At 33.8% G+C, this 26,002-nt stretch overlaps 2 protein-coding genes across 2 annotated transcripts; both read left to right on the plus strand.

The window, feature by feature from the left end:
• Nucleotides 1-7,763: 7,763 nt before the first annotated feature.
• LOC106130710 (uncharacterized) lies at nt 7,764-11,212 on the plus strand. The gene is made up of 3 exons (XM_013329612.2): nt 7,764-8,014; nt 8,266-8,515; nt 10,884-11,212. The coding sequence occupies exons 1-3, from the start codon at nt 7,877-7,879 to the stop codon at nt 11,210-11,212; spliced, it is 717 nt and encodes a 238-aa protein (XP_013185066.2). The 5' UTR covers nt 7,764-7,876.
• A 2,220-nt stretch (nt 11,213-13,432) lies between these two features.
• LOC106130709 (uncharacterized) lies at nt 13,433-17,475 on the plus strand. Its single transcript, XM_013329611.1, has 3 exons — nt 13,433-13,570; nt 14,792-15,041; nt 17,144-17,475. The coding sequence occupies exons 1-3, from the start codon at nt 13,433-13,435 to the stop codon at nt 17,473-17,475; spliced, it is 720 nt and encodes a 239-aa protein (XP_013185065.1).
• The last annotated feature ends 8,527 nt before the right edge of the window (nt 17,476-26,002 follow it).

Raw genomic sequence — 26,002 nt, forward strand, 5'->3', positions numbered from 1 at the left:
CAGCGGTAGTACGCTTGTCTGTGACACCGGAAGTCCCAGGTTCGAATCCCGGTCAGAGTATGATGAGAAAAGAACTTTTTCTGATTGGCCTGGGTCTTGGATGTTTATCTATACATACATACATAAAATCACGCCTCTTTCCCGGAGGGGTAGGCAGAGACCACCTCTTTCCACTTGCCACGATCTCTGCATATTTCCTTTGCTTCATCCACATTCATAACTCTCTTCATGCAAGCTCGGCGGTTTCGGTTATCTATATAAGTATTTATTATAATATAGTACCGTTGAGTTAGTATCTCGTAACACAAGTCTCGAACTTACTTCGAGGCTAACACAATCTGTGTAATTTGTCCCGTATATATTTATTTATTTAATAATCTCGTGTTAATTAGACTTTTACAATCTGTTCGGCAAGAGTGCGCCTATTCTCTCGCCTTTTGCGACATCCATTAAAAACAAGATGGCGGCGTGTCCTATTCTAAAGTGCCGGAAACCACACGGTACTAAGCAAGGGGTAGAAACGAATTACTTGTATTATTTCCATAAACATTACAATTCTCGTAAGCAAGTTGACATATAGGCTGGGTGGGGTAGCATTCCGTCGAGAAGAAAGTGCGTGATGATGAGTCAGTGAAGCGACCTTGACAACGGGACTTCAGGTGTGTGCTTTGGCCACACTACGTGATTTTTATACCTACATACATATGGTCACGTCTATATCCCTTGCGGGGTAGACAGAGCCAACAGTCTTGAAAAGACTGAATGGCCACGTTCAGCTGTTTGGCTTAATGGTAGAATTGAGATTCAAATAGTTACAGGTTGCCAGCCCATCGCCTAAAAAAGAATCCCAAGTTTGTTAGCCTATCCCTTAGTCGCCTTTTACGACATCCATGGGAAAGAGATTGAGTGGTCCTATTCTTTTTTGTATTGGTGCCGGGCACCACACGGCACCAATACGGTGATTTTTATTTGTGAAAAATGTATTTAGTTTTCAGCAACCTCTTTTCATTTATGAAAAAAAATAATATATTATCGAGTACATAATTTTCTTTGGGTTAGATCCCCAGCAAATGTGGCGGAGGTCAGATAGGATTTTCTTAGTGTAAAAACCTGGCTGCGCCTATGACGACGATGCATCCTCGCCTCTATTATAAATAAATATGTAAGGGACAACATTTTTTTATAACACAGTTTGAGTAACCCTTGAACTAAGGTCTCGAAGTAGGTTCGCGACTCTTTTTAAATATACTTACTCAAATATTTATATAGATAAGCATCCAAAATCCGGGACCTACTGTCATAGACAAGCGTACTAAGTCTGCGCCATAGAGGCCATAAAAAATGTCAGTAATATGGGTGTCTATCAGAATACCTGTTTTTATTATTTAGGTACTTACTTATTTAAAATTTTACTAATTACTTTTATAGTACAAAATAAAATTCTTAAATCAGTTAAGTACAGTGTGTTACAATAAGGTGCAGTATTCACGAAAAGAAAATTACAAAAAATTGCAAATTGAATTTTTTTTTTTAAATCAGCAATAATTCCCAATAATTCAATTCATCATTTTTGATTGTCATATCGCAAATAACATAAGTTATTTCCGAAAGTTAAAAATTAAAACTTTTAATAAAAAACACCTAGTGTGTATCAAGTATAGCTGCGGTGGAACTTTCGCGTCGCGCCCATACCGCAACGCGGATCCGAATTACCGTTGCTATGAAGTATTGTTTCATAATACATACATACATACATACATATGATCACGTCTATATCCCTAGCGACCCCGCTAATGTCTACCCAGACAGAGCCACCAGTCTTGAAAAGACTGATAGGCCACGCTCAGCTGTTTGGCTTAGTGATAGAATTGAGATTCAAATAGTGACAGGTTGCTAGCCCTGTCGCCTAAAAGAGGAATCCCAAGTTTATAAGCCTATCCCTTAGTCGGCTTTTACGACATCCGTGGGAAAGAGATGGAGTGGTCCTATTCTTTTTTGTAATGGTGCCGGGAACCACACGGCACTACATTTCATAATAAATACATACATATATATAATATATACGGGATAAATTACACTGATTGAGTTAGCCTCAAAGTAAGTTCGAGACTTGTGTTACGAGATACCAACTCAACGATACTATATACTGCCCGGGATTCGAACCCAGGACCTCCGGTGTCACAGACAAGCGTACCACCGCTGCGCCACAGAGGCCGTCAATAATGGGTGCTTTATGAAGGGCGCGAAAAGATTTCTTTCGGGTGTAGTATTCGTAGGCTGGCAGTATGGATTCTAACTACTATTTGCCAACGTTAAGACATAATCTACTACTCGTAATATTATAAAGCTGAAGAGTTTGTTTGTTTGAACGCGCTTATCTCAGGAACTACTGGTTCAAATTGAAAATTAACTATTAACCTCAGAGTTCATTTATTTGCCTGGGTTTTCGATGTTCATTAACTAGTTTTCTCGGGGTTTTGCTCCTGGAATGATTTTAGGAAAAAAGCTTTAAAAAAGGCATAAAAAAAGTCTTATTAGTTATGACATTCCTCCGCTACTAGACCGGTATGAATGGATTCCAATGAAAATTGAGGTTAATATTACAGGTTCGACGACAAATATCAATGTGTCTTTACATACATATAATCACGTCTTTATCCTTTACGAGGTAAACAGCGTCAATATTAAACAAACTGGAAGGCCACGGTCAGCTGATGGAGAGATTTGAGATTCTGATAGTAACAAGTTGCTAGCCCATCGCCTAAAGCAAGAATCCCAAGTTCATAATCTTCATTTATGATAACGTTCATAACTTAAGAAGTCATAAAATAAATTTTAATAGCTACCTATTTAATTTATTTTATATGAATTTGTTACTTTAAAAGATGAATTTGAATTTCTAACTGCAAGTGATGATATCATCACTTAGAAAATATGAGTATGGGATTTGAGATGGTTCGGTCATGTGGAGAGGATGAATGAAAACAGGTTGACTAAGCAGATATACAAGGAGAGTGTGGAGGGAAAGGTCGGAGTGGGAAGACCTAGACGAACGTATCTTGATCAAATTAAGGACGTCCTGGTAAATGGTCAGGTTAAAAGTACCCGAAACCGCCGAGCTTGCATGAAGAGAGTTATGAATGTGGATGAAGCGAAGGAAGTATGCAGAGATCGTGGCAAGTGGAAAGAGGTAGTCTCTGCCTACCCCTCCGGGAAAGAGGCGTGATTTTATGTATGTATGTATGTAGTTATGATAACCACCGTAGATACGGACAATGGACATGACTTATAATATATCACACTAAGGTTTGAACTCCGTCAAGTCCAAATAGAAAGCTTAACAAGGTAGGGCTAAAGAGTGGCCGACGACCTCGTTTCCAAATGCGACGTTTTCTAAACACTTCAAAGCCATCAGTCTGTGTTAATTACATCCTTCTCAAAAGACAGAGTGTTTCAACTCGCTGGGCCAAAAAGAATCCGATTTTTGTATTACAATCATCTTACATTCTGTGACGTCAATTACAATAATTAATATCATCCTCATATCATTTTGTTACGTTAAGTACAATTTGTGCACAGCCTTTTTTCATAATGATATGATGTATCCCATAATTAAGAATAATTTTTTTGATTTTGAATTTTTAAATTAATCTGTTTTGTTTGTTAATTTTCGCCGTTAAAATAATAATAAAAAAAAACAGGTAAGCGTTACAATAATCGTATTATAATATATTTTTCAATACACCCCACGTCCAAATCACGCTTATAAAAAATTAAAGCTTGTTCCGATTGTCATTAACAAAAATTTCTCCCGATATCATAGCAACCGACCGCAAAGCAGGCAATATGTATGCGATGACCAGCTGTTCGGTGCGTCTTCTTGTCATAAATTAAAAGTTTGAACGCACCAGCGACAATACACAACATTCTGGAATTCGTAGTTGTACTGGTGACAAATCTGTTAAAAAAAACAAAAATAAATAAAAGAAAAACAATAATCAGTTGTTAATATTTTGATAGGCAGGTAATGCTTTAAGTATTAAGTCTGCTCATTGTGTTCAATTACAGTTGAATTACATTTTTTTAAAGTTTTTTTTTGAATGAATGAATTGTTTATCTACCGACTTTTATGTACGCGTTCACCAAAATTAATTATGTTTGTGTTGTTCAATACTTTGGAAATGAAAATTTTTTAAAACAAAGAAAATATAAAAATATACATAATAGGTAACGTGAAAATTTCAGCTCTCTAGCTATCACTATTTTTGAGATACAACCGTAAGAGACAGACAGACAGCGGAGGCTTAGTATTAGCCCTTTTTTACCTTTTCCGCACGAAACCCTAAAAAAATCATTCCCATCGCGTCGCGTCGTGTCGCAAGAGTATATAGCTTCCTTCGAGGAAAGGAAGTTAAACCAGGTAATAACCGGTCGTCATCAATTGACTTTGCAGTTTCCAGTATTACCGTAAGGTTTAATTCACAATGAAGGCTACTGGAAATCATTATGAGTATAAATAATTTAAAAATACCTATTCAATTTCCTTTATGAATTAAAAGAAAAACATACTCTGCCAACCCTGTGCAGATTCTAAAACTCACTCAAGAAAACGGCTTGAAAACTTGGAATTTTTAGGTGGGCTATCAACCTGGCACTGTCTGAATTACAATTCCGTCATTTAAACTAACTGAACTTGGCCTATGACTCTTTGTTATCTCTTTTTCTGTCTACCCCGTAAACGATAGACGTTTATTTGTGTCTTTGTAAACTCTTTATTGCACATGAAAATAAATATAGCAAATTACAAAACAGTCATCGGATTTAGAAGTATATGTGCCATTGCACTTATTCCAATTGGGATTTTGTCCTGTCATCCAAAATATGAAGAAAAATTCATAATCAAAAAGGCAGCGCACACAGAAAGCATTGATGATGCGTTATGATAAATTTTTGGTAAAGGTACATAAAAAAAATATATATAAATTTTATTTATATGTAAGTGTTTTTATGTATGTAAAGTCTTATCTCTAATTCAAAAGATCGAACTCATGTGAATCAGTCTTTATTCCACGTGATCAGGTTGTAACATTTTATGAATGCGCCACCCCACCTCGCGAATTCACGAAAGTGAAGCTTTCACTAAGTGCGCAAGATTGCATCAGGTTGATGTATTACTTAATAGTTTTATAATAACGCGTCATACTAGCCGATTGACACTATTGCTAACCTTGACATTTTTTTATTTTACACGGTATTATTTAACTTAGAAATTATAGGTAATTATTGTTAAAGATTTCATGCAGGTTTGTTCACGACACGTGTGTTCCCGATACTTAATATAAATAATACCAAACTATCTCTTGCCCATGGATATCGTTAAAGGCGACTAAGGGAATAGGCACATTTATATAGACAGCTATAAGCGTGATACAATGTACAACATATGTTCCCCTGGAAAGGTTGTGGAGATCAGACGTGACTTGCTTCGTGTATAGGTAAACCTGACATAATCTAGAATCACGGTGAAATAGCGTTAAGATATTAAATTGAAGATCTGAAAAACTTTATGAAGAGTTATAATAGCCCAGATAAACTATTGGAAACTGACAGCAACTCGGACTTCCGTTCCTGAAAAAACCTACGTTACTCTAACATAGGAGATAATTATAAGTTGGCTTGGCTGAACGATTTTTGATAAGGAGCTAGTTTGTAATAAGTATCTATAACTGATTTTATTTATTAGAAGTATTTCAGCCATTTCAAGACTGTTTGCTCTGTCTACCCCGTAAGGGATATAGACGTGACTGTAAGTATGTATCTATATAGAACTGATGGATAAGTGAGTAAAATTGTTGTAAGTGATTTTGCCCTTTTACCGCCTAAGTTTTACGGCTACTGCAGATATTGAAAACCGGAAACTTACGGCTAAATAAATGTACATATATATATATGAATTTAATATAACACAAATTATTTATTTAATAATTATGTAAATGGCATTCCGAAAACCAGACCAGTTGTAGGTATTCCAAACTTTGCATATTAGTTTAAGAGAAACCGCTATAACGGAACGATTGATGCCTGCGAAAGGGAAACTTGGCCCATTACCTAATTAAGATTCAAAATACGAATTTTTTTAATTACAACAAAATCGCCAAAAGTTACGGTCCGCTTGGTAATGAGTGGATAGTTGGGTAAAGATTCTGAAAATAATGGTTATTCATTTGGTTAAGAGTATTCGGTGGCGTATGGTTCCTGGCACAAATAGAAAAAAGAATAGGACTACTCCATCTTTTTCCCATGAATGTTGTAAAAGGCGACTAAGGGATTGGCTTATAAACTTGGGATTCTTCTTTTAGATGATGGGCTAGCAACCTCTCACTATTTAAATCTCAATTATATTATTAAGCCAAACAGCTGAACGTGGCCTTTCAGTCTTTTCAAGACTGTTGGCTCTGTCTACCCCGCAAGGGATGTAGACGTGATGATATGTACGTATGTATGTGTATTTCGAATACTCACATTCTGACTATTGCTTACAGTCATTATCATTACAGTCATATTATATCAAATGTATATAATATGACTGTAATGATAATGACTGTAAGCAATCAATGAAGAGGCCCTTTGGTACCTTTTATTCTAAAGTGAGATGGCTGCAGCTATGGAGATCTGTCCCTTGATAAAACCATTGGGATACACCAACGGACAGCCCTCCACTGCTGCCAAAGTATTGCCAGGTAGGGATTTACCTAGTCTAGGTCATGCGGATGGGATGCTAGTGGATTGGATTACTGGGCTATGGAGTGAGATACGGACATCTGCCTCGAAAATCTCTATTTTTTAAATTATTATTATATCTCTCTTTTTTGTCTTGCCTTTAACCTCGGTTATATCCTCATCTTTCTGTAAAGGAGACCATGCTGAAAATTTGAAACATGGTCCTGAATTAACTAAGTTAGGTTAGGTAGGTAGGTCTGACGTCCCAAACTTTGCAGAGGAACCTACCCATATTGTATTGTAATGCCTCTCTTAGATCCAAGTTATTAATAATCAAAAATTCAGTGTACCGGTAATCTCGTTCAGTTTTATTTTTTCTTTTTAATTGATTGAAAATTTTGCATAAATTCTTACAGAATATGGGGACTATTCCCAAATGTTGTTTAAAATGTTAAAGACACACAAACGCATGTAAGCTGCTGACAGAAAGTTTATTGGAGGCCAGTATACCTACTAAATTTTCCGGTTTTGCCGTGACCCCGAATTTCGTTGAATTAAAAATATAGCTACATATAAAATTAGAAGATGTTTATGCAAGATCTGACCATTCCATTATATATATTTATTTTAGTAGTTATTTTTTTTTATCAAAAATTGATAATTAACATGTGAGGAAGATATAAAGTAAATGATATACTTAGTCCGGAATGGGCTTACAACCGGCAAAATTTGACCGCCCAAAACCGATGCCCAATTGACACTAATATTATTTGAAAGACAATTTTAAGAAAGCAAAATACTAACAATATTATTAAATAAACAGCGGTTACGACGTCCATTTTCACCGGCGGTTTGTATAAGAAAAATCAAACAATCGTACTTTTTCTCTCGTTTCATTTACACCTTCGGAAATAGCGTAAGAGTGCGTATTTGTATGTCGTAAACGCGAACCTCACTTTCTATGGGCAAATATTTGTTCATCTACTTATCCTTACGTACCTTATGGCAAGTCAGTTAGCACGAAACGTCAAACACTACAGACGTTTTACGTCACTTCCAAAAAACGTGGTGGGAGACGTAAGGATAAAATACATCAGTTTTTTGAGAAAAGTATCATACATCACTTGCCCAGCGTTGCGTGTACGTCACGTCCATAATGATGTGGAAGAATATAGCATTATTAGCCGTTCTGGCTTCAGTACATTGCAACCCGGTAAAGGAAAATGGCGTTGCTGAAAAATTAGTCAGTGCCGTCTCGGAATGTATCGAAAAAGATACATCTTTGTGTTTAAAGGTGATTGCCAAATGGATTTTTAGTGCTGTGAAGTGAACTGTGAATGAATTCGAACAGAATTTTTGAAGGACCGTGTGCTATTTAAATTATTTTTGTGCCGATAAAAATTTTTCACGTTTGTTGTGAAAATTATATTTGAATCCTAAAAATAAATACTTGAATAAATTTGAAAAAAAAAAAAACTGAAATTGTGAAAAAACAATAATAAGTGAAACACCAAAAATAAACTCAAAATTTTTTTCCTGTTTCAGGAAAAAGCGCTAAAACTAACCGAAAGGCTGGCCTTGACGAAGGACTTCAGCCTTTTCGAAGGTATGTCGCTGGTGAACACTGGATCGGCCAGGTCAGCTAGGAGCTACGAGCCTTTGGCCGAGGAGCCCAGGGCTCGGGAGCTGCAGCTAAACGAGAGGATAGCGAACAATATCGGAGACTTCTTGGACGGTCACGTACTGCAGTTGCGTTTGACTGAGCCCGAAGAGTCCAGGGAACTGGATGAGGAAGGTAAGATTCATTTAAATATTTAAAAAAAAACTGAAAATAATTTTGACAATCATTTTAATTAGAAGACATTTATCAAGATATAAATCAAATAAAAAGTAAGAATAAAAATTGGATTACCAAGCGTTAATTTATCTACGAGTATAATCTTCCTAAGTGAGAATAATGATGAACCTTTGTTTTAGTAATCAATTAAACTTCATTCATATTACTATATCATAATATGAAAAAAAAAACTGATTTATTACTGATGATTTACTGCAAAGTTTCAAGATACAATTTAGCATAGAACTCGTTCTAATTCTTGGGAGTGTAGAGTAACACAAAAATAAGGTTTTTTTAAGCGCCCGGTCAAAAATGGATCTGAATTTTATGGGGGCAAAGTATGTGACATGCTATTGTTAACACTTTGAAAAAATTCAGGGTGATAACTAATAATACCCTGTTACACTAAGTTTCTTTAACGATAATTGCATACCCAAATCATTTGCATTGTTACATAATGATTTTTCACCAAATAAGAGTGAATTGATTATTTTCCAAATAATTCAATTGGAAACACGAAGATAACGGAAAGTAAATAAATATATAAAGACAAAAATTTTTGTCTCAGCTGTGGCTTTAAAAGCTCAGAACCTTCTTTATATAATATTTAACTTTAATCTTTACTTTCTAGACTATTTCAGTTGCATCTACTAACTTACATACGAGTATCATTTACTTAAATTGATACCTATCAATTATTTTATCAATAATTCAAAAATAACTTTTTTATATTCTAATACTTCATCAAAATTTAGTAATTTGATACTAGATATAATTTCACATTTATGGAACATGTAATTTCCTAAACTAAATTCATTTAGTAAAGACACTTTGTCATGTTGTAATAAAAATGCTTCTTAATGATAGGTAATAAATTGGTATGCTACGTGACTAGTTATAAGATCTATGATCTCAGTAGTGAGATGGCTAACATGGCTAACCTTCCAAGATGGTCCTTTTTCAATCTGCAAAAACCACACGGCAACTTTTGCAAATTACGAAACTCCAGTTCAAAATGAGAACGCAGGAAATAAATGTATTTTAATAAGCAACCAATAGTATTTGAACCTTGACCCTAGCAGTGTGAGACAAAGCGTGCTTTCTCCCAAAATTTGCATTAAGAAGCTACCACGATGTTTCACAATAGCCAAATGTGACATATTTTGTTCAAGTTAATGTTTTTTTTTTTCAATGACGATGTATTCATGTAGTAGTTTGAATATAGTTTGGCACATAGTTGAATGAATTAAATAGTCTAGATAAAAAATCTGACTGAAAATGATAAAATAGATATAAACGGTTTAAAAAAATAAAAACCAAAGAAATTCCGAACATAGATCAATTATTGTATATGTATATATATATATATATAGATAATATAAACATAGTTCGTGCAAACTTAAAAAGATATATTCCAATGGGAAGTTTAGAAAAGCATCGCAGTAAGTGCTTACTTAGATGGTCATTAGTTGTGAATGGAAGAATCTTGAAAAAATAAAAATGTAATACAAAACCCTTTGAGCCATTCAAAATCCTATTATCTGTTTCTTTAGATATAGAATACAATAAATCTTTATTGCTCCACAATAAATTACAACAATTATGTATTAAAAACATAGCAGCAAAAGGCGATATATAGAAATAGCAGCGATTTAAGAAATGAAAACAAGTGTATCAAAAATTACCAAAGCACTTTGGTGTCAGACTCATCGCATCATTTATAAGTAATTCTGACATTTTTTTTATGTTAGGGTTTTTTTTAATTCATTTATTAATATAATCACCTTCTTGCGGGGTAGACAGAGCCAGTAGTCTTGAACGATCGACAGACCACATTCAGCTGTTAGGCTTAATGTGAGAATGTTTCTTTTTAATTTAATTTTTATTGTTATTTTGACCTTAATTTTACAGCTTGTAATACTATTTAAAATATTTAGATACATATAAACCTAAAAATAGGGATAGGCTTATAAACTTGGGATTCTTCTTTAAGCGATGGGCTAGCAACCTGTCACTATTTGAATCTCAATTATATCATCGAATCAGGAAGCTGAGCGTGGCCTATCAGTCTTTTCAAGACTGTTAGCTCCGTCTACCCCGCAAGGGATATAAGCGTGACTGTATGTATGTAAAACTAAGAAATAAGATAATACACAACGTAGGTACTAAGGTTGCACCAAACATAAAAGTAACACAAACTTTACAACACAATATGACAGGAACGCCCATTGCACTTTCCAAAATGTCACATTTCCTATTGATGTGTTATTTTAGTGTTCAATAAATATGTGTACAATCATTCACATATCTGTTCACGTCTTTCCAGGCCGTGGCAAGAAGAAGAAGATCAAGAAACTCCTCCCTCTACTTCTCCTCTTGAAACTGAAGCTCGCTGCCCTTGTCCCTCTTTTCCTCGGTATTATCGCTTTCGCCGCGGTAAAGGCCGTCTTCCTTGGCAAGATCGCTTTTGCCATGAACGCCTTCAACCTGGTCAGGAAACTGCTCGCGAAGGGCGGCCACAGCTCAGGGTCTACCATCAGCGTTTCCCCGCATCATCACGAGGAACACCCTGGCTACAATTACGAGCCAGCCCAAGGTTGGAGTCGGCAAGCTAGCGACGGCGCCTCCTTGGCGTACGCTGGGCAAATGAATTGAGTGAATGTGTGTGTGTGTGTATTTATTTGTATGTGTGTGTGAGATAATGTTGCCATGAAAGAGTACCTCAGTCTATTTATTGAGTAATATTTATTAAAATTTGATACTGTTTTCATTTTTTTTCTTTTCGCCCTTTTAAGTAATGTTGCCTATTCATTAAACCCAATCAATAAGATATCTAAGTAACTCAATCACATTCAAACCTAAGTTTAATATCTACAATACATGAACTGACTGTTGACTAACTGTCAGTTCGAAAGACTTATAGCAAATTATTAAAAAAAGGATAGAAAATAGAAATAGTAACAGAGGCTAATTTTAAGTCTTCACGGGTGGAAAATAATAAAACTCCGAGCTATGGAAAAAAAAAATTTAACTAGGCTCATGTAATTTTTGCATGTCTACAAAATCTGTTTTGTCTAACGGTTTTTATGAGGTGACAAATTAACCAACATAATTTGCTTGTCTGAAAACTATGTACTAAACATAAAAAACAATTTATTTTCTATCACTAGGTCACGGGTTAACAAAAAAAGTCATAACAACTTATTTTTCTTAAATACATTTGAAAAAGTGAATACCACAGTCAATTTGATTACAAGTTATTTACATAAAAAATATATTAGAAGTACCTACGACGAATTGCCTATCAATCAATGTTGGATAAATGTATCGTGTAAGTTGGATGTAATGACCAACAATTTAAATCATCAGTCAATCATGATTAGCGGTATAGTAAATTACTTCTACAGAAAAATTATCTTTAAAGTCAATAACGAGCGTTGATGCAATTGCTATATAATATAAAAAGAAAAAATAGAGCAAATAGGTTGAAAAAAGAAAAAAAAAATAACTATTTTTATTATACAAGTTTCATCCATAAGAATTTTTTATTTTTTTAATTATGGCTGAAAGAATACCAGCTAGTACAAAAAATGTCATATACCTTTTGTTGATTGCCACTTCTAATAAGCACAACATATAAAAATAATATTCACTTTTAAAAATTGAACACGAATTACATGACACCATCCAATGAATTCAGAACTTGATACTTTATTTAGAAATATATTCTTGTCAAAATCGACTGTACCATAAAGGCATAATGAGTCATATTGGAAAGGATATTTTTATAGACTATTTAGACGACTTGCGCTAGATACTCCTACTTACTGACTTGTTTACATTGATATTTTTAATTGAATACTTGTTTGTTTATTTATTTAATCTTTATTGTACCCAAGAAATTTTATAGAAGTAGTATTAGTAAGAATTATTAAACGATTGGGTCATAAATATATACGGGACAAATTACACAGATTGAGTTAGCCTCGAAGTAAGTTCGAGACTTGTGTTACGAGATACTAACTCAACGATACCATATTTTATAATAAATACTTATATAGATAAACATCGAAGACCCAGGCCAATCAGAAAAAGTTCTTTTCTCTTCATGCCCTGGCCGGGATTCGAACCCGTCATGTCAATTGTCATGCAGACAGTGTTAGATGGTTGCAAAAAAATATATACTAATAAATAATATAATATATAAATAAATAAACTATACGAATAACTTACACAAATAAATGAAAATATATATAAACATGCATACTTTTAGTTCCTACTTTAATATAATAACGCGTGTTGCCTCTTGGCAGTCGTCAAGTTTCCTGAAAACTTCTTTTGCTTTAACCACATTTTTGAATCCCTTCAGATTCAAGTTCAGTTAAAGTTATTCTTGACTTAATCTTTTACTTATACATTTTAGGTACTAAATGAAAGTTAATTAATAAAATAATTCATGTTTTAAAGATTCAGCTTCTGTTAGCCGCGTCGTAAACTTAAATAAAATTAATAAATCTGACCAGGGTGTGCACTATTGGTTGACGCTTTAATCACTCAATCAAAACAGAAACTGTAAATTATTTATAATAAAAAAAAAATATGTCAAAAAAATAACTCAGCTTGACCATTATTGTTTAAACCTATCAATAGAAAAGTGAAAATAGCCGTGAACTATCCGAAATTAATATTAATGAAAATAAAATAGCGGCGGTCAGTATGGCATAGTGTCAACTTAGTTTCTCATAGCGTATATCGTTTTAATATGTTAATACCGCGATGCGGCTTAGTGGGGGGATTTTGGATAAAAAACTGTTACCAATCAAAAGTTCATCACAGTCGCATTGCTTTCGTGTAAGGTCGTATCAGAAAGCAAAAATGAAGGTGTTTTTGGTATTCCTAGTTACCATTGCTATTGGTACGGCGGGGCCGGTGACCCACGAAGATTCAGTGCTGAGATTGGTGGCGAATCAATTCGTTAATTGTGTTAACAGTGATCTTAGTTTGTGTCTAAAGGTACGAAGTGAAGTGTAAAGTGTTATATGGTCAGCATTTCGAAGTGACCACTTGAATTTTGAAAAAATTGGACGTTTAATTAGAGCAGTTTCCAAACCGTATTGAATTAAATTTTTTCTTTTTTAAATAAAATGCATCGGTTAATGAAATTAAAAAAAGGCAGAAAAATGTGTAAAACCAAGTGATTTATTTACGAATGCTGACTACATTTCATTTTTAAATTGAAACATTAAGTTTTATTATTATTTTAATAGCTATTATGAGTCCGCAAGATCAAGGTTATCTAATAGTGTGTAAGAAAGTAATTAATATCAGTTATTTAACCGAGTTATTGACCGAGTTTCTAGTTCAAGGTAGGATGTTGAATCTAGACTGGATTAGTACCGGTTTTTATCGAGATTCAAGTTCATTAATAATTAACAATAATTCTATGTAATTAAAATAAAAAGTGATAAAAATATTAATTAAATGAATAAAAAATACGTCATTGAAAAAAAAAATCACTATGAAAAAACAAACAAAAAGAACAATTACTAATAATTTTGTCTGCTGACTGTCATTTCAAAGCCCCAATTTTAACCCAAAAAAATTGTAACTTTTTCTGATTCGTAATAAATTATCGTCCAATAAACAAAATGCTGCGAGTAAGACCAGAAAAGAAAGTTTGAATAACAGAACTTTAGTAGTTAATGATTTAGAAAATCAATTCTTACGGTAATTATTCGCGATCACGCAAATATTAACATTTGTAACGAAAGCGCTATTTTGTGGTTATTTGAACTTGAAAATCGAAAAAATATAGTTCAAGGGCACTGAACTATAAAATTTTATGAGGAGGATATACGTTTTTCTATTTTTTATGAATAAATATTAGTTCGGGCAAATACATTGCACAACTTATACAAAATATTTCAGACATGAAGTAAAATATTTTGCAAAAAGAAAAGTAATATTTAGTTCATTAATAACAACCAAATATTAATTTAAATAACATGAAAAACATAAGTGAGAAACTGTTTTCTTTTATTTTTCAAAACATATTGAAATTGTTATTTTTAGTAACTTAAAATAATGTTATGGACTGCAACGCATGTTAATGCAATAATATGATGATTGAATAAGCTTAAACTGGTAACTTTAAGCAAGTATCTGTGTAAACTAATTTTCTTCAACATGTTACTTTTAAAAAATATAATTTATTTAATTTTTGTCTGCTTTCAGGAAAATGCTCTTAAAGTCACAGAGCGTCTCGGCACCGTTCGGAAACTGACTCTCATTGATGGAGTGACTATCCTCAACAATAACCCTAAAGAAGCCAGGAGCTTGGACACATTACCCACAGATCCTGAAGCTAGGAACAAACAGGTTACCGAGAAACTCTGGGAAAATGCATCAGACCTTCTGAAGCAAGGTGAACTGGAGCTGAGCTATGCTGGTGGGGATGGAGAGGAGTCTAGGGCTATTGATGACAGTAAGTCCTATCCTAATTTTATTATTGAACGGGCCGAGGGTCTGATGGGTCAGTCAGGTCACTACAAAGAGCATCAGATATTCAGTACTTCGTTCAAGGCGTATCTTGTCTAAATGTCAAGTTTGAGAGTATGTCTGGCTATTGAGGCTGAACGGACGCAACAATTGTCATAAAATAGAGAAGTTAAATAAAATTTTCATTGCTCGAATAACAAATGTCTAAATATAGTGTATGTTCACAGTCTTCTTAAAATGTCACTAATATCATAGCATAACTTTGGCGTTAAAAAAACTTTCTACCCATAAGATATGCCGCGTTGAAAATATAGTATTTTAATAAATACTTACAATAGTAGAAGTATCATATTAGAAAGTTCGATGAGTCATTTGAGATAGTTTGTGTGGGATATGCCTAGTAGTTAACCACACAAAAGACGCCTTATTTGAGAGGTTCCATTCGAAGATAACTGGCTTAGTAGTAAAGATCGTCGATACATCAGCGGGGGTTGAAAACCCACAGATCATGTGGAAATGCCTATTACAGCTATCTCACAAGATGTAGTATTAATGTGAGGAAATTTGTACATTATTGTCAGTTTAATGTATAACTGTTTTACAATTTAATACGATTCTCTGAGGGCCAGGTAATACATGGGATCGACTTTATATACGAACTTGCCCCCAGCTTGAGTTGTTTCTGATCCATCTAATTATTATTTTGAATGAAATATATCTAAAATACTAAAAATACATCTCATGGAATTGAAATAATTACGAGTACCATTAGGTTAAGGGACTTGATTTTGGAAGATGTGGGAAATGGAAGCGTTGTTGCATTGTCTATTACTAGAATATAAAAAAAAATATTTAGGTGGGAAAGTTTTCTCATGCTTAACTATGGTCAGATAAAATCTGTACACAAAGTTGACACTGAGAATTGTTCTCAAGGTTTAATTGTATAAGAAAATTTAAGCAAGTACTGGTTGTAACGCAATTTAAGAAGAATGCTTTTTTTCTAAATTATTACTGGTGTAAATACTTCATGACACTAAGTCCAGGTATGAATTTTATTTTTATTCAGTTATTCATTAAAAATTATATATAGGTATATAGGTACGTGATTATATAAAATATTTAGAAACAGAAAGGAGCCCGTGATAAATAAAGACAATTTTCATATAAGTACCTACTTATACCAACTAACTTTTACCAAAGAACTTCTCCCAAAATAAGATACCCATCAATAAAATACTTTCATTCAGATGACTTTGGAGTTTTCTCTGACCAAAATAAGGCGATCAGGTTTCGATGTGGGTCAAAACATGCATATAAAGCCAGTTAAGGCCCAAATTGATCTCTTGTCGTGCCTAGTAATGTATAATGAAGGGATTAATATGATGAAAGTTATTGGCATAGATTTTAGCCGTGAGATTTTGATGAGTCAATTTTTATGGTCATAGGTCATCATGCAATTTATAGTTCTTTTTGGGCCAATCGTAAAGTGTTTTTGTGTGAATGGTAAGGTCAAGCGATCTTAAATCGATACTAATATTTTTATGAACGATCAAGTGCAAAATTTTAGATAAACCTATTTGTAATATTGTTCTTTGACATTTTATAAAGCATAGTGCTGATAATTGGCTGTTTTTTTTTTATTTTACAGTATCTTTTGAATTATAATTATCTCTATAAAGATAATAATTTTTCTGTTTAAAGTTTGAATGCCTGGTGTTTTTAAATTACTTTCGCTTTATCATTTGGAAATAGTATGACCTCACGGCCTCCGACATAGATGAAATATTTTGTTGTTTAGAAACTTGACCGCTATACAAAAGTTAATTCATTGTTTCGACTTACAAAGTTTCTCTCACACACTCTTTATAATGTACCAAAAATGGGTATAATATTTAACGCATATTATAATTATTGACTCGGTATCTAAAACCGTGAAATACAGTTAGCATTATCAATGTATGTATATTAAAATAAATATGTAAAAAAAAACACTTTTGTATACCTTATTTATAAGGCATTCTGATCTAAAAAAGTGATTTTATATTTGAATAAATTTTAAAATTCAAAAATGTTTTATTTTATTCACAGCGGAGGAAGGTCGTGGTAAGAAGAAAGAAGGCAAGAAGAAGTTGAAACTGCTGATCCCCCTACTTCTCCTCGCGAAGGCCAAGGCTATCGCGCTCATCGTCCTCTCCCTATTGGTCATCGCCGGATCCATTTACAAAATCGCCGTGATGGCCAAGATCGCCTTCATTGTCAAAGCGATTACCTTCCTCAAGCATCTTCTTCACAAGAAACATGAAGAAGAACACGGTGGTTGGGCACCAGTGGAGGAACACTCCCACGGAGGTTGGGATGGCGGCTGGTCCAGGTCTAAGAATGATGCCGGTAACCTCGCCTACTCACACTACAGAAAGTAAATCTTGGCATTTCTGATCCAGATTAAAGTTTAGGTTTAGTCTTTTCCCCGGCGATTCTTTAGAAAGTAAAAAACAAATTGGCATTTCTGACCCAGAAATTAAAGATTGACCTCATAAATTGTCCACTTTTAATGGGTGCAAAAATAATATTTAATAATTGAGAACTGTCATCTAGCAACGTTCTAAAATGTACTTATTTTTGATGTGCCATGATCTGTGTATTACCCCTTATGATAAAAGTATTCACAGACTGTGTAAATTATTTTAATATTTATTGTGTATTTAATAAAAAATATTATGAAATTAATTTCAAGAAGAAAATGGCATGTTTATAAAAATATATACAATAGTTGCTATGGTTGAAAAACGGTATTGGGTCAAATTATTTTAATTCATCTTAGTTTTAATTATTTATTTGTATGAATGTATGTGTGATTGGTATTTTGATTATGTTTTTCCTTTTTTTTTTCTTTTCGGCCATTTGACTTATAATGTGTTAGTATAATTTGTTAATTTGACCGAAAAGGAATGTTATTTATTTTATATTATATAATAGTGAGTGATAGAAAACATATTTATTTCTACTTATAGTATTATAGTTATTTATGTATTTTAAGTTTATACCAAAAATATCTCATATTTCTTTAGTAGTAAGTTTTATTTTCAAAAAGTAATACCAGTACAAATACTCTCAATTATATTTAGACACCAATATCTAACAAAGGGTAATTTTGTTGACAAAGTTATGCAGTCAACAAAATGTTTAGTATATAATATTTATAATAATAATTAATGGAGTGTAAATATATTATATACGAACGAGTAATCATAGTCATTTAAACATATTAAATAAGTATAAGACATATATATTTCATATATTTTTGTAGTATATTTATATTTGATCTCTTCTCTTGTATTGCATGCAATATTTTTATATGTTTTAGAATTTTTGCAATATATGTATGTGTATCGTGTATCACGACATAGTATTTATGTTATAACTGTGTGATTGTGTGTGCGTGTCATTATTTATCCTCCGATTATTATTTAATGTAGAGAAATAAGGCAATAAAACCAAACGGCATTTATAAAAAAAACAGGTTTTTTTTCTCTCTTTCATTTTATTTATAAGTCCAGTGTATAGATCCAGCTGGGTGACACACAAAAAACCTGTAAATTCCTAGATATTCCCGCAAAAATTACGAAAAATCCTCTCTGGTACAGAGAATCTGGTCTCTGGTACTAGATTATACCAAATTTCAAATTAGACCCTGTGGTTGAGCTGGGCTGAATGTTCAAGTCAGTCAATAAGTCAGTCAATGTCTACTTTTATATATTTACATTTACTCTACAAAAATACAATCCTGCAATACTGCGGTCGTGTATCGAATTAATGTTTGCTGAGTTTTTTATGTAAAAGTACCTACCTACTTGGTAAAATAAAATACCTACCAAGGTTCATACATCCTGACTCAAAGTCAAGCGCGCATCCCGAACCTTAATGCCAAGACGAAGAATACCATTAGTAATTTTAAAAATAATATATTTTTCTTGCCATTAGAATATACCCGATTTTAAGCGTTAATTACGGGGTAGACAGACCTATTAATAGTCAATGGCCTGGAATGTTACTGAATAACTTAGTGATGGAATTCAGATTAAGACGATAACACAAAATATTATTCTTCTCCACCATCATGGAGGTATATGAAAAACAGGTACTGATAAGTGATATCTAAAAATTGTGTCCTTTCTTTTCAACTTATAACACAAACATACATACCATCACGCCTGTTTCCCATTGGGGTAGGCAGAAACTATGAATTTCCACTTCTATTTCAAATTATAAAAGCCTACTAAAATTAACTGAGCAATGTATTCTTGACTAGAAATACATTAGAATTTCTTTACTTTCACTGAAGACCTTTCTATGGAGAAAGATTATTCTGGGGTATTGCTCAACTTATCTATAAGGAGTTTTTTAATAACACCGTACCTAATACGAGAAATTAATTATTTAGTTTTTTCCAAATTAAGCTTTGACAAGCTTGCATTTAGAAGATATGAATGTGGATGAAGCGAAAAGTATGCAGAGATCGTGGCAAGTGGAAAGATATAGTTTCTGATTCCGTGATTTATGTATATATTTATGTAGATAGGCAAATCAATTAAATTTATGAAGTGAAGTGATTTATTGTAAAAGTGTTTAAAACAGACCTCCTAAACTTTTCTGGGCTTATTGGACAATGCAGCATATTACATCACATTCATACATACATATAGCTCTTACGGTGAAGGAAAACATCGTGAGGAAACTTGCACATTCAGGCAACTCGATGTGTAACCATGGATCCTACACGGGTAAGGTTTACCTGCCAAGGTTGCGGCGGTCAGATGGGAGTCACTTCGTGTAAAAACCTGACTCCTCTCCAGAAACGTGAGATGAGGAGAACCAGAATAAAGCCAGGAGGAAGAAAACATACATACATTAGTCACGTCTATATCCCCTGCGGGGTAGACAGAGCCAGCACTCTGATTGGCCCCGTTTAGCTGTTTGTTGGTTATGAAACATTAAAACAAAAACAAATTACACAAAGTACGGAAAATAATGTGTATTCTTTATGAAAGCAAAAATAATCCTCTCTAAAACCGATTTAAAAGGCGCATGATTCCATGTTCAAATTTGAGACAAAGATAAGCACTGTGCTTGGTACAAGAAGTGATAGTTCACAATAAGAGCATAAAGCATTACATTGTGCTTTGAGAGGTAAGCATTTGTTTCCGCAACTTTAGCTAGATGGCAGCGCAGTGATGCAAAAATGGACGTAACTACTAATATCTGCCCTGGAATGGCGACTAAAAGCTTGAAAGAGGAATATGTTCTGGAAGACCATTAACCCCTCTGGCCCGACGACATAAAAATCATACTGGAATAATGTGGGTCAGAAAAGCCTTTGATAGATCTAGGTGGAAAGATATTGGAGAGGCATATGCCTTGCAGTTGGCGAATATATGCTGAAGAAGAAGATTTTAAATGCGAAAGTAAGTTTGTTTGTGTATTTGCTCCTTACCTATTCACGCTTGATCTACTGAACCAATCTTCTTTAAATTTCGCTTATAAAAACCTTAAGGTCTAATGTGCCGTGGGGTTCTCTGCACTAATAGAAGGCGATAAGAGAAAAACCAAATAGAAAAACTTTCAGTTAAGCACTTTGTACATTTTTTATATTAAACTAGAGGCCGCCCGCGACTTTGTGGAATCATTTCCGCGGGGACTCCGGGATAAAAAGTAGCCTATATGTTATCCTTCAGCTACCTACATACCAAATTTCATTGTTATCGGTTCAGTAGTTTTTGCGTGAAAAAGCAACAAACATCCATACTGACATCCTGACATTCAAACTTTCGCAAATATAATACTAGTAGTGAATAAGTAAGGCTAAAAAGCTTGTATATTAACAAAGGAAGGGTTCAAATGAGTAAAAATTAAAAAGTATCAATAGTCTGCTGATTGTTAAAAAAATATTGCTGCAAGTCCCTCTACATAACTGTGCGTCATCTGGCGTTTGTCCCGATTGCGAACACTGTTATTTTGAGGCTTAACACATCCAATTGCCTTAATTTACAGGTTTCCTAGCCGTGAAGGCATCCGTTAACACTTTGACATTAGTTTAAGTGGTAACCTGATCAATAAACATAACTTAGAAACGAGTACGAGGTAGGATTTGAACATATACCTTCACAGGCAATACTTACGCATTTTAGTCGGATAACTTAATCGTATGAGTACCGACGCTTTTAAAATTCATCATTCGGTCATTGTTTACGCCAATAATTATACAAGTTAATATTCCAAAGCTGTTCATTTCATTTACGTCTAAGATTTATAACGTATTACATAGTCAAGTACTTTATTGCTCTACTATGAATATGTACAGTGTTCATGCACCATGTATCATGATTGACGTAATACGGTTTGGCATAAAAAATGCATCATTGTCGCCTTGTTAGCTCAGATAATGAGGAATTTTGTACGTACATCAAGCAAATGTGTGTACGACGTAATTACATACATACATTTAGTCACGTCTATATGTCTAGCGAGGTAGACAGAGCCAACGGTTTTGAAAAGACTGAAAGTTCCGTTCCACGTTCAGCTGCGTGGCTTTATGGCAGAATATACATAGATATAATTAGCATATTAAAAGATATGCTTAGGTAAGAGAAAACACCGTTGGAAAAGCTGCACATTCAGCAAGTGGCTGTGTAACAATGATTCAAAATGGGTTAGCAGTACCTGTAGGGGAAATAAAATTGATTTATCCACTTAAGAATCGTATTTACAAGCTGACAGATAATTCCGATATCGTTCTTTCATTAGTGTAGGAAAACGTAGGTACTTGATAGATAAACTTTCAAGATGCCAGTCAGGCAGAAAAAGTTTGTTTTCATAATGTCCTTGCCGGAATTCAAACCTCAGATATAGTATCTTAGAGGCAAGCATGCTATTTCCGTGCAACAGAGGTCATCGTTATACTTTTTATATCCACGCCGAAATTGCTAATTATTTTAATTGTATTCAACTTTCTACGAAATTATTATAAGGGCTTTCCATGTAATAACATAAGTAGAGAGTTTGATCCAAGTTAGGTGCACTAAATATCTGTGGCAACAAATGTGTTCCCGCCACTTTGTAATTAGAATTGGATCACTACATCTCTTGCTAATGGATATCATAAAACGTGACAGGAACATTCGTCTAGAGCATTTTTTACCATGATCCATGATAACCATCGCAGAAGAACCTACCCCATATTGGGTTAGGTTCTTCTGCAAAGGCAGAGGTCAGACGAGAGTAGCTTCGTTTAAAAACCTGACTTGCCCAATCCACTGTTATGGTCAAAGGGCGCATCCCGGGATCCTCTCCAGAAAGGTTACGTTGTAACTGAGGAAGAAGATGATGTCAGGATGATTATGATGACTTCCACTTCGCTTTGGAGTTTGGAAAATTTAGAGATAATGTCCTCAACTCATATAGTAGGTTAGTTTATGATAAGCAGTCAGTCAACTCAATGTCCGGAGCGAATAGATGATAGATCACGCCTTTTTTCCAGACCAGTAGGCAGAGACTAACTTCGTCGTTACCTTTTCCCACTTTCTACGTAGGGTCGGCACAGTATGTTAGTTTTTTCGTATTACTTCTGTCAATTGCCATCTCACTGGTCGCTCCCTTTCTCCTCATACTAACGTTTACGCCGTCCATCCGTCTCTTTTTCGGAGTAGCTAAAGACCAGTAGGCAGAGACTATTCGTCTGTTTTTACGTGCGTCTTTTGCTTCATTCAAAAAACTCTTCACAGGCTCTAAGGTTTAGGTTAGTTTTACCTGATTACTTATATACCTACATATAATTACGTTACGGTCCCTTGAGGAGTGGACTGGACAGAGCCAACAGTCTTGAAAAGACTGAAAGGCCACTGTTTGGTTTAATAATTCAAATTAAAGTTATATAATTGAGATTCAAATACTGAAAGGTTGCTAGCCCATTTTCTAAAAGAAGTATCCCAAGTTTGTAAGCCTATCCCTTAGTCTAACCTGATTTCTAACACAATTTCTCATAAGACCGATCAAACTTGTAAATCGGACAAAACCTATAATTGTATTCACAAGCATATCGAATGCTTTACTTAGAATATAATGATTGACACGAATAAAATGACTAGTATAACTAACCATGCTTTCTTCTACGCCATATCTATATAAGACTACACACTTTTACCGTCCGTCAGTTGTGATTACGGCGCATTATTGAGAATTTCTATTTTATTTCCACTTTCTCGGTCAAATCTGAGCCAATAGTTGTAAATAATGCGTTTTATTGATAAAAAATATTGTTAGTTGACATATATGGATGTTTTTGGCATGAGCCTAGAGAGAGAATACTATTTGGTTGTAGTTATATTGTTTTTAAAATCTTATAACAATAAATTCATTACATATTGTAAGATTATTCATATATTTGTTTTAATGACACGAACAGTTCAATTAATTTCTGAAAATATTTCAAAAAACACTATAGAAAATGGACCAAGTTATATTTCAAAAGCAATTTAATAATCTGATTAAGATACCAAATTTTATATTAATATTATTCACCAGCCTAATTATTAGTTCTACTCTCAAATCATTATCGTTTTTCAAATTTACGGAAAATTCAGAAACAATGACTTAATTATTTACGCATGGTCAAGCACAGTCGCTTTATCGACGTATATCGATCATTCTGACACTACACATACCTTGCTCAACACATTCATTAACTTTTTGTGGCTATACTTTTATGTTACGATTGTAATGTTGCTTACGGCAAGCCTAGAGGTGCTATTTATGAATTATAAGTCGCCATTGAATAACAAACTATTCGAGAATGAACCGCTTTCATGAAATAGCGTCTATAATATATCATCTTTAGAAAATCCTCCCTTTAGACACGTCTAATCAGACCGCAAGCAAAGCCGCCTTTGACATGGAAGGGTAACATCGTTCGACATTTTGGACGAGATTGGATGTCATTTACCCAAGACTGTCAGGAGTGGAGAATAATAAAGAGGCCTGCATCAAAAACATTGTTTTTTCAGCAATGCAGTAGTAGTTCTAAACTGTAGTGGCGTTCAGAAGATGGATCATTACTGTTGTACTTTGTATCTATTGCAACATCTTCTTAATAAATGGGTATAGTACGCAGGCATTGACTTAAGAGAAGGAAGACTACAAAACTAAGACTCGGTAGGTCTTATCGAGACGCCAAAATCAAAATAGAACCCCAAGGCAATGATGGATCGTGTCAAAATTAACAAGATGTAATTTATTAATCTTTGACCTGGAGGTTTCTAAAACTTTTACACGTAAAGATTATTATCTAAGACAAGATCGACTATTGTTCTTACTAAGTAACAATATGTTCAATTTGTTTGGAAGAATTTCGTGATGAGAGAGTGAGTGTAATTTAATTTGTGAGATAAATAGTAGAAGGGTAATTTCTCTCTTTTGAATTTTCGGCATCAGTTTGTGCAAATACTGCTTTGAAATCAATGCCTGTAATTGTTTATACCTGAATTTTGATATCAGTATGTATGGTTTTGATTTATCTACCATCTATTTATTATGGGTTTTTTTTTGCCCGATGGTTCAGCAATTTTTAATGCCCTAAAGGTGTGTGAAGGTGATAGGTCGGAATGTCACTATAAGGCGTCTTTTTGTATTCCAGTTCCGTGATTCATAACAGTGTATTCATTTTATTTATAAACTCAATGATAAAGCCTTATTTTCTTTGCAAACGTTCTTATCAGAAGTGAAATATCAAAGTAGTTGGTTATTAATATATTAAAAATGTTTATCTTTAACATTACCATGTAAGTGCATTATAATAATTATGCAGAAATTAAACCGTCTGGAATGCGCTTCCTCGCGTCAAAGATTTCACTTGCGTCTTAATTTCTATTAATACATAACTCGTTGATGTTATCTTTTACAGATGTCTTTTTGTACTAAATATTTAATCTTTTTGAGGCCAGTCCGTTCCGATATCCGGTTTAGAACTGGCATTAAAAAAGTCAACGTGGGTGCGGTTTTGACAGAAAAAAAAAACCTGCGTTCGATTTTCACCGATCATTCAAATTTTTGCCGAACGAGTTCTTTAGCTTAAACTGGTCCTCTTGTCTTTGGAATTGGGTGAATTGTGTGAAAATATAGAAAGTGAGCCTTTAATATCTGCTTTAAACCTGTTTTAGAGCTTACCACTGAACAAGTGGCTTCGTTAAGCGGCCAGCTCTCTAACTAATCTTGTGTCTATATGAAAATGTGGAACATCGATAAATTTACATTATAAGAAAGTGAATCTATAATGAACAGGAAATTTTAATTTTCACTAATTTGATTATAAATTTGCTATTAGAAAAGAAAGTGACGATGAATGGGACTAATTCATTCTCGTGTATGCTTCTAATGGTCATGATTCGTTACGTAAGCCGGATCTTCGAGATAAGATCAATAGTTCAACATTCACTATTGGTTCATAAATTTCTCTAAACCATTAGTATCTACTGTTTGTGATATTAAAGTGCTTCCTCGACATACACAATTCATACTACTTGATTGATATTAACTGGTGTCAAAAGTGAACATAATGAGATAATATTTGAAATCATTTGTGTGTAGCAGTTTCTAGATTTGATTTTGAATAATCTTTAATATGAACAACAAAATGATCAAATTGAGGAAATTTAAAGGTTTGAATCATTTTAAAAATCAAGCCAACCTACAAGGCCAAGATTAAGGTTGAAGTAAAGAATGATATTATCAATTAATAATTGTCAAAGGTTTAAAACTAAACGACAAAATAATAAATAAAACATAACGAACGAAATCAATAATTTATTAATAGAATAAGTTAATGGCAATAAATTAAATAAATAAGTCTTTGTACAACAGAGGTTATAGTTACAGGCGTAGCCTTTGGTATTGTTCTAT

Source organism: Amyelois transitella, chromosome 23, assembly GCF_032362555.1.
Source record: "Amyelois transitella isolate CPQ chromosome 23, ilAmyTran1.1, whole genome shotgun sequence".
Classification (NCBI taxonomy): Eukaryota; Metazoa; Arthropoda; class Insecta; order Lepidoptera; family Pyralidae; genus Amyelois; species Amyelois transitella.